We start from the raw sequence: 10394 nt of genomic DNA on the forward strand, positions 1-10394 counted from the left end.
TGGTTCACAGAGCTGTGATGCAGACTACGCAATAAATCACCTGTATTACCCCCCCCCCCCCACACACACACACACACACTTAGACTGGTATAAATACAAAAGAAGCAGAAGTTATTCTGCATAATTGCACGTTTGACTTGAAACTTCACCAGTTTCCCAGAAAGTGGCGGAAAACGATTGAATTCATGAATCTGCAGAAATGTCAGCGGCAGCAAAATGTCACGTTTGTGTTTCATGTGTGTGACGGACGTCAGGAGACGGGGGGGTATCACCTGCCATCTGCTCATAAAGCTGCTTCACAACAGGAACAAAGCGGCGCCGCTTCTGCCGCCGCCTTCGCTGCCTTTCATTTCCTGTTTGGCAGGAAATTTTCCCAGCATGCCACTGATAGGCGCCTGATTATCCAGCCTCCATCTTCCAGGTTTTATTGAAACGGCGGCTGACGGACAATCACGCGGCTCCACCTGCTCAGGGTGCGGGAACGTGCACGCGCACACGCACGTCCTCTCAGAGATGTGGAACACCTGAAGGTTAAAGCAGAATTAAGCAGCGGTGAGGAACATATGGAAGCCCTCATTATTGAGCTCAGCTCAGCAGGACGTTCAGGGTCCATCAGAACGGTTCCGTCCCCGTGGAAGAGGAACCGGATGGTTCCTGCCATCACGAAGACGCCGCCACCGCGCTGGTGCACGTTAGCAACACGTCATGTTACCGCAGGGCTGGAACGCCACCGTTCAGCAGAACAAGATGGCCGCTCTGGTGTCTGGAGCTCCGAGGCTTCCTTCCTCTCCCACAGCTCCACAGCACTGATCACCCTCACGTTCCTGAAGGTCAAAGGTTGCTGGGCCCCTCGTGTCTCCTGCCATGTCCCAGCATGCACTGGGCTTTGTCTAAGAACTCGGGCTTAAGTGAACAGATTGTGGTCGGTCAGTTATTGCTGATGATGTTGGAGTTGGTCAAAGAGGGTTTGGATCAGTCAAATTGTGGAGAAAGGCTGGGGGAGGGTCTCCCACTGGCCCCTCCCTGCCTGTATTTAACCTGGAGAGGGGACAAGCGTCACAGACTGACACCGCGTCCACCAGTGTCACTGTGAGTGCAGCAGCAGAGCAGCAGGCTGGAGCCCTGGTACTCCTACACCCACTGGTTCCCCATGGCCTCCTCCCATGTGCTGAAGCCCAGCCTGGAACCGGTGCCCAAGATGCAGCCGGCCATGATGATGTTCTCCAGCAAGTACTGGTCCAGGAGAGGGATGTCTCTGGACTCGGCCATGTTCCAGCAGCAGCAGCGCCACACCGGCGGCCAGATGGTGAGACGCCGCACATCTTCATCCTCCGGGCGCTTCGTGCCGATGAGGCGATGAGGAGGAAGGGAAGGAAAGGAGGAGTGCCTGCGTATCCCAGCAGGACGCTGCCAAACGGTTGTTAGGAGCAACCGGAGAAAGTTTCTGAGAAACCTCTTCCTGCTGCCGTCCTTGACCTTGATCCTTGACCTTGATCCTTGATCCTTGATCCTTGACCTTGTCCTTGATCCTTGACCTTGTCCTTGATCCTTGACCTTCTCAATGGGCTGCGCGTGTCGCTGTTATTTGCTTGTTTGTCACGTGTTCGTCTTGATTTCCCCACAGTTGATGTTGTCACGGTCACTTGCTGTGAAGGTCGTGAGCGTTTGTCCCTGTTGACAGTGTTGTTGTTGTTGTTGTTGTTGTTGCTGACTGATGTTTGTGGCGTTTCCTGCAGTCCAGGCGTCCGTCCTTCTGTCCCATTAATGAAGCGGCTGACGGGGAGGCAGCTGAGGCTGCTGGGAAGACGGCCGTGATCTTCTCCCTGAAGAACGAGGTCGGCTGTTTGGTCAAAGCTCTCCGGCTCTTTCAGGTGAGCACATGGAACTACTTCCTGCTCAGCTCTTCTCTTGCATCACATCCTCCTCCAGCTGCTCGTCTCTTTTCCTCTCCGCAGGAGAAGCGCGTCAACCTGCGGCACATCGAGTCCCGGGCGTCGCGGCGCCTCACTGATGAGGTGGAGATCTTCGCCGACTGCAGCTGCGGCCCGAAGGAGTTTAACGAGCTGCTGGAACACCTGAAAGATCACGTCAACATCATCTCCTTCAACACACCTGTGCACGTGTGGTCAGCGGAGGCAGGTAGGAACACCTGACATCATGCTAATGCTAACTGATCATCTCAGTCTAACGTGCACACGTGCACCCTGCTCATTTCCTCCTCCATATGGAGATTGTTGGTCCATATTTAATAAAGTGAATCATGCTGCGCTGCTGCATTAATGCTGTATCGTGATAAAAAAAACCAAGTTCTAACCTCAGCATGAAAAATATGATTTTAAAAAATCTGAAATATCAGATTTTTAACAAAAAGATGGGATCTTTGTCATGTGATCAGGACGGTTTCTGGGCTTGTAACACTGGGCTTTAGCATGCAGTTAACTTCCCTACATGCCTATTATTTGTTTTTATTCTTTGGTAAGTTTACATTTTGTATCATAAAGTTCACATTCTGTATCATAAAGTCCACATTTATGTATTTTAGTAGCTTTTATTTTGCTATCCAGCAGTTTTGATGCTAAAACATGTTTTTTTCAAACCTAGCCAAACCGCACTGGAAGCAAGTGTGTAAATTCAGCTTATTACTTACACGCGTGCGTTGGTTGTCAACGGATCGCACGATTCGTCTCTGTCGGATCGTGATCGCGACCATTAGCTCGTGTTCAGCCGGTGCACGTGAATTTGGCGCGGAACTTCTGCGGTTCCACAGTTTCGACCAATCACGCGTCTCTTCTGCCTGCGCAGGTAAATAGCAGGTATGTTACCACATAAATAAATAATTCAACAGTTTCTTCAGTGCTTTGATCAACAATTAACCACGTTTAACTTTCAACAAGTTTTTGTAAATGGGCTGGAAGCGTTCTGCTGCTGTTTTAGCCGCAGCCACCGACGCATTTACTCCACACAAGGCGCATTTCAGAGCAAAGTTCTGCAGTAAGTTCCCATTTTAGATCATTTTACCACCATTTGAACTGTGTTTTCATCACTTTTGCATCAGAAGAAATCGGTTTAAGTTACATGTGAAATATTTATTACATTTTATATTTTTATTATATTATATTTTATATTACAGTGAGTTTATTTTACATGTGTCCATCTAGTTCTGAAAGAAAACCTCTGCAGAACCTTTTAACGTTCCTTAGTCCTTCCAGGAAATGAAAATGATTTTGGTGATTAATAGAAATGAAACCTTTAATTCCCTGTAAACATTCCCTGAAGAACATGCGCAGTAGTGTGGTAGTTAAACTACAGACGTTAACTACAGGTTCATGTGAGTGGTGAATGAGCCAATGAGTCAAACCAGTGTGGCAACAGCCACAAAAATGCATCTAATAAAATAAAGTGCCACAGGTCACAACAGTCTTTTGCCTTTGCCTCCAGAGACAGAACCGGTCCAGTTATACAGGCGCTGTCACCGTTGAGCGTTTCAGATCGTTGGAGATGACGTCGTCGGCCCTTCAGGAGCTGAACGGCTCAGTAAGTCTCGGTACCGACGCTGTCGGGAAGATGAGAGGGATGCCGAAGCACTCGGGCTGGTATGGTTGGAACGCTGGTCTCAGGGCTCAAGTGGGAACACTGGTGGGGGGTAACTGCTCTGCTCTGGTCTCCAGATGGTGCCGTGCGATAAAACAAACGTGGGCGCCACATCAGACGGATCCGTCCTGAACAGTAAGACACCCGAAGACGCGTTTGTCCTCAAAGGGTTACGTAGTCGCGTATTCCCGACATACATGTGGCCCTCTTAGAACTGATCTGTGACCTTCATGGGAGGATCCTCGCACCTCTGACCTTGGAGCCAGAGGTCTGGATGGGCCTGGATGATGTGATGATCCGGACTGTCTCTGACCGGGTCCGTTTGCAGACAGATTTCTGAGCGTGACTTCGTTACCGGTTCAATAAAAACTGAAACTTGGACTTTACGTGTCGGTGGGTTTTTTCAGGTTTGCTCAAAGTCACAGTTGATTTGGGGCTAAATTTAGCCAGTTTATTCAACTTTTATGGAGTGGTCGCCAACTCAACAGTTCTGGGTAAATAATTCAAAACTTCATTTTACAAGTAAATAATGTTTTAATATTCCCTTGCTGTTTGTGTTGGGAAAGTGAAAAAAGTTGCCTGTATTTGTTCATTCAACTCATTTAAACTCAACTCATTTAAATTAATGCCTCAAAAAACTAGTGGAGGCCACTCCAAGACAGCAGCCATGGAACAAGAGATGATCTTGCATAACTAAATCAATATTCATGCGACTGATTTCCACAAACATTTGGAGTTGATGCTAACGGGGAGAATTCAAGTGTTTGTACTTGTGTGCAGCTTCGGCGCAGCCGACAGACTGCGGTTTTTCCAGATTAGCCTCCTCAGCTGGGGCTCGTCTCTAACCCTAACCCTAACCCTAACCCTAACCCTCTAACCCTAACCCTAACCCTAACCCTCTAACCCTAACCCTAACCCTCAGCTGGGGCTCGTCTCGAACCCTAACCCTAACCCTAACCCTAACCCTCAGCTGGGGCTCGTCTCGAACCCTAACCCTCTAACCCTCTAACCCTCTAACCCTAACCCTCTAACCCTAACCCTAACCCTAACCCCCTAACCCTCTAACCCTCTAACCCTCTAACCCTAACCCTAACCCTAACCCTAACCCCCTAACCCTCTAACCCTCTAACCCTAACCCTCTAACCCTAACCCTAACCCTAACCCCCTAACCCTCTAACCCTCTAACCCTCTAACCCTAACCCTCTAACCCTAACCCCTAACCCTCTAACCCTCTAACCCTAACCCCCTAACCCTAACCCTAACCCTAACCCTCAGCTGGGGCTCGTCTCGAACCCTAACCCTAACCCTAACCCTAACCCTCTAACCCTCTAACCCTAACCCTAACCCTCAGCTGGGGCTCGTCTCGAACCCTAACCCTAACCCTAACCCCCTAACCCTCTAACCCTAACCCTAACCTCCTAACCTCCTAACCCTCTAACCCTCTAACCCTAACCCTCTAACCCTAACCCTAACCCTAACCCTAACCCCCTAACCCTCTAACCCTCTAACCCTAACCCTCTAACCCTAACCCTAACCCCTAACCCTCTAACCCTCTAACCCTAACCCTCTAACCCTCTAACCCTCTAACCCTAACCCCCTAACCCTCTAACCCTCTAACCCTAACCCTCTAACCCTAACCCTAACCCCTAACCCTCTAACCCTCTAACCCTAACCCTCTAACCCTAACCCTAACCCTAACCCTAACCCTCAGCTGGGGCTCGTCTCGAACCCTAACCCTAACCCTAACCCTCTAACCCTCTAACCCTAACCCTCTAACCCTAACCCTCTAACCCTAACCCTAACCCTAACCCTAACCCTCAGCTGGGGCTCGTCTCGAACCCTAACCCTAACCCTAACCCCCTCAGCTGGGGCTCGTCCCTAACCCTAACCCTAACCCTAACCCCCTCAGCTGGGGCTCGTCCCTAACCCTAACCCTAACCCAACCCTAACCCTAACCCTAACCCTAACCCTAACCCTAACCCTAACCCTCAGCTGGGGCTCGTCCCTACCCCTAACCCTAACCCTAACCCTCAGATGGGGCTCGTCCCTAACCCTAACCCTAACCCTCAGCTGGGGCTCGTCTCTAACCCTAACCCTAACCCTCAGCTGGGGCTCATCTCTAACCCTAACCCTAACCCTAACCCTAACCCTAACCCTAACCCTAACCCTCAGCTGGGGCTCGTCTCTAACCCTAACCCTAACCCTCAGCTGGGGCTCGTCTCTAACCCTAACCCTAACCCTAACCCTAACCCTAACCCTAACCCTCAGCTGGGGCTCGTCTCTAACCCTAACCCTAACCCTCAGCTGGGGCTCGTCTCTAACCCTAACCCTAACCCTCAGCTGGGGCTCGTCTCTAACCCTAACCCTAACCCTCAGCTGGGGCTCGTCTCTAACCCTAACCCTAACCCACAGACGGAGACGATGTTCCCTGGTTCCCCATGAAAATCTCCGAGTTGGACCAGTGTTCCCACCGAGTGCTGATGTACGGAACTGAACTGGACGCGGACCATCCTGTGAGTGACCCCTGACCCCTCCAGGGGAGCTGGAGGCGGCTGCGCAACACTAACAGCTGATTTTTGCTTCCTGTCAGGGATTTAAAGATGAAGTTTACCGTCAGAGGAGGAAGTACTTTGTGGAAGTGGCCATGAATTATAAATTGTGAGTCATTTTTCCTTAATTCTGACCTTTGAAGCCTGTTTTTGTTGCGTGGCTCAAGTCGTGCTCTGCTCGCCAGTGGCCAGCCCATCCCCCGGGTGGAGTACACAGCCGAGGAGACCAAGACCTGGGGCGTGGTCTTCAGAGAGCTCACCAAACTGTACCCGACTCATGCCTGCAGAGAGTACCTGAAGAACCTGCCGCTGCTCTCCAAGTACTGTGGCTACAGAGAGGACAACGTCCCGCAGCTGGAGGACGTCTCGCTCTTCCTCAGAGGTCTGATGCACTTCCTGTCACCAACATGCACTTCCTGTCACCAACATGCAAGCTCACGCTAGGCCACTGACCTGTGACATCACACAATATCAAGGCAGACGTGGCCTCAGTGACCATGGGGACACATGTGACCTCATGTTTGCCGTGACCTTTGACCCTTTACTCCGATACTCGATCACACATTTATGCTTTTGAGGTACGCGTTTTGATTGGAACTCCAAGTTCTCCATCACATCTTATAGTTTGGGCATAAATCCACCTAGTTAAAGGTTAGTTCCCAGCAAACATGGAGCATTTTTACATTTGATCCCACTTCCACGCCAAAAACGAGGCAACGGCTGTGACTTTAGAAAAGCTCCAGACTCGTGATCTGAATACACACTCCAGAAGACAAACGTCTCGCTGTGCTCATTTTGAGACTTAATGAGATACTTGAACTGAGCCAAGCAAACACTTGGCAGCCGTTCAGAGGAACGGGAGGATGTTTGGACAAGACAAGTGGTCCCGTCAGAGCAAAAGCAACCAGCAGCAGCACTGACGGAGAGCCACCGGTGTCTTTCAGAGAGGTCCGGGTTCACGGTGAGACCGGTGGCGGGTTATCTGTCTCCCAGAGACTTCCTGGCCGGCCTGGCCTACAGAGTCTTCAACTGCACCCAGTACATCCGTCACAGCACCGACCCGCTCTACACGCCCGAACCGTGAGTTACACGTGGGATCAAATGCTCAACGTTCAACATGTTCAATTACGTCTTTTCAGATTTGCTGCACTGAAGCTTGTAGCAGATATGAATTTAAGTTCATTGGTGCTAAACTGTAGGCCTGGTCACCATGGAAACTGCTGCTCGGCGGTCACGCGTGTCTTCTGAACGTTGTCTGGTTTCAGGGACACGTGCCACGAGCTCCTGGGACACGTTCCTCTGCTGGCAGACCCCAAATTCGCTCAGTTCTCCCAGGAGATCGGCCTGGCTTCCCTGGGAGCTTCGGATGAGGATGTTCAGAAACTGGCCACAGTGAGTGTGACGGGACGCCTCTTTGCCCGGCGGCGCCCCCTACGGGCGGGGGTCACCAGGACGCCACCTCAGACTAATTTAGCAACAACTGAATAAAGTCAGCCGGTGATCTTCTCCACGTGTGATATGTGAAAGATGTCGCAGTGTTTATTAATAGCTGCTCACCGACCGACACACCTGCACTGGTGGTATTCACCGAGCTGTCTGCGTCTCTTGGACAGTGTTACTTCTTCACCGTCGAGTTTGGGCTGTGCAAACAGGACGGCCAGCTGAGGGCTTATGGAGCTGGGTTACTGTCGTCAATTGGAGAGCTGAAGGTAAGTCAAGTCTAACCCTCACCCTATTGAAAGCACGAGATAAATCATACATGAAGAACCTGTGGAGCGGTGAAGGGTGTGAAGATGTGCTGGGAAATGTGTTTACATGATTATCCTGACCACCAGAGGGCGCTGCTCTCTGTGCAACGCGTGGATAAACGATCAGTTATAGATTCATCGTGTGTGTGTGTGTGTGTGTGTGTGTGTGTGTGTCCAAGCATGCCCTCTCAGAGGAGGCCTGTGTGAAGGTGTTCGAGCCAAAGACGACCTGTACGCAGGAGTGTCTCATCACCACCTTCCAGGAAGCTTACTTTGTGTCTGAGAGCTTTGAGGAGGCCAAAGAGAAGATGAGGTAGAGAAGAAACAACAGGACAGACGACCACAGACCGCACGCCATACGTGCTTTACGTTCCACGTAGCGGTCCGTAAATGCCCTCATTGCACGTTAACGTGTTTCCACCTATCAGAAGACTTTAGAAGCTTCCACCCAGAAAAAGAAAGTCTTCTTTTATTTGTTTGTGAGGTTTTTCTGGTGGAAAATGAATCTTGTGTATTTGCCCATCAAACCTCTGAGGTCATTTCAATCAAAGGTTTTCCTTTAAAACATTTAAGGCCACATTTAATGCACCTTTTCTGCTTCAGGGACTTCGCCAAGACAATCAAACGCCCGTTCTCGGTGTACTACAACCCGTACACCCAGAGCATCGACCTGCTGAAGGACACCCGCAGCATCGAGAACGTGGTGCAGGACCTGCGCAGTGACCTCACCACCGTCTGTGATGCTCTGGGGAAGATGAACACCTACATGGGCATCTGAAGCCCCGCCCAGCCCGCCGCTCACCTGTGCATCAGCTGTTTCCTCAGGTGTTAATGCTGTGGTGAACGTGTTGATGTTGTATTCCATCGCTTTCTCCGTTGGTTTGTTTGAGGAAACTATCTGAAAAATTTCAAAATAAAATAAACATAGTTGGAGCTGCTTGACTCATTTATGGTCTGATGGACGTGGGAGCGAGGAGCTCGATGATGGGCGGGGCGTGATAACTGTGACGGAAGGTGATGGACAAACTGAAGAGAAAGGGAAAGGTGCGTCCATAAAGATTCTGTGTTCAGGTGTTCTTTCAAAGGAATATCAAAATCATGGAAGTCAAACGCCCATTATTCCACCTGACTCGAGTACATAAGATATTTTAGTTAGTGGGTCTGGTCAGGTGGCTCGACGGCTCCCCCTGGAATCCAATTTCATTGTCAGAAGAAAGAAAAAAGAGGGCGGAGACACCCAACATCACTTCCCTAACCCTAACCCTAACCCTAACCCCTAACCCTCTAACCCTAACCCTAACCCTAACCCCTAACCCTCTAACCCTAACCCTAACCCTAACCCCTAACCCCTAACCCTCTAACCCTAACCCTAACCCTCTAACCCTAACCCCCTAACCCCTAACCCTCTAACCCTAACCCCCTAACCCTAACTCAAGCCTAACCCTAACCCCCTAACCCTAACCCCCTAACCCCTAACCCTCTAACCCTAACCCCCTAAACCCTAACTCAAGCCTAACCCTAACCCCCTAACCCTAACCCTCTAACCCTCTAACCCCCTAACCCTAACCCTCTAACCTTAACCCTAATCCCTAACCCTCTAACCCTAACCCTAACCCCTAACCCTCTAACCCTCTAACCCTAACCCTCTAACCCTAACCCCCTAACCCTAACCCTCTAACCCTCTAACCCTAACCCCAACCCCCTAACCCTCTAACCCTAACCCTCTAACCCTCTAACCCTCTAACCCCCTAACCCTAACCCTAACCCTCTAACCCTCTAACCCTCTAACCCCCTAACCCTAACCCTAACCCTCTAACCCTCTAACCCTCTAACCCCCTAACCCTAACCCTAACCCCTAACCCTCTAACCCTAACCCTAACCCCTAACCCTCTAACCCTAACCCTCTAACCCTAACCCTCTAACCCTCTAACCCTCACCCTAACCCTCTAACCCTAACCCCCTAACCCTCTAACCCTAACCCTCTAACCCTCTAACCCTCTAACCCTCTAACCCTCACCCTAACCCTAACCCTCTAACCCTCTAACCCCCTAACCCTAACCCTAACCCCTAACCCTCTAACCCTAACCCTCTAACCCTCTAACCCTAACCCTCTAACCCCCTAACCCTCTAACCCTAACCCCCTAACCCTCTAACCCTAACCCTAACCCTCTAACCCTAACCCTAACCCCCTAACCCTCTAACCCTCTAACCCTCTAACCCCCTAACCCTCTAACCCCCTAACCTAACCCTAACCCCTAACCCTCTAACCCTAACCCTCTAACCCTCTAACCCTAACCCTCTAACCCCCTAACCCTCTAACCCTAACCCCCTAACCCTCTAACCCCCTAACCCTCTAACCCTCTAACCCTCTAACCCCCTAACCCTAACCCTAACCCTCTAACCCTCTAACCCTAACCCTCTAACCCTAACCCTCTAACCCTCTAACCCTCTAACCCTCACCCTAACCCTCTAACCCTCTAACCCTCTAACTCTAACCCTCTAACCC

The 10394-nt window shown here is 50.6% G+C and overlaps 1 protein-coding gene across 3 annotated transcripts; it reads left to right on the forward strand.

The window, feature by feature from the left end:
- Positions 1-1173: 1173 nt before the first annotated feature.
- On the forward strand, positions 1174-8844 carry tph2 (tryptophan hydroxylase 2 (tryptophan 5-monooxygenase)). 3 transcript variants are annotated; one of them, NM_001032677.1, is given in 11 exon segments: positions 1174-1306; positions 1737-1871; positions 1956-2139; positions 6004-6104; positions 6182-6249; positions 6326-6522; positions 7085-7220; positions 7406-7532; positions 7754-7849; positions 8068-8201; positions 8492-8826. In NM_001032677.1, coding segments are annotated over 11 exon segments (1461 nt in total). In that variant the 5' UTR covers positions 1174-1198; the 3' UTR covers positions 8667-8826.
- Positions 8845-10394: the final 1550 nt, after the last annotated feature.

Source organism: Takifugu rubripes, chromosome 9 (assembly GCF_901000725.2).
Source record: "Takifugu rubripes chromosome 9, fTakRub1.2, whole genome shotgun sequence".
NCBI lineage: Eukaryota > Metazoa > Chordata > Actinopteri > Tetraodontiformes > Tetraodontidae > Takifugu > Takifugu rubripes.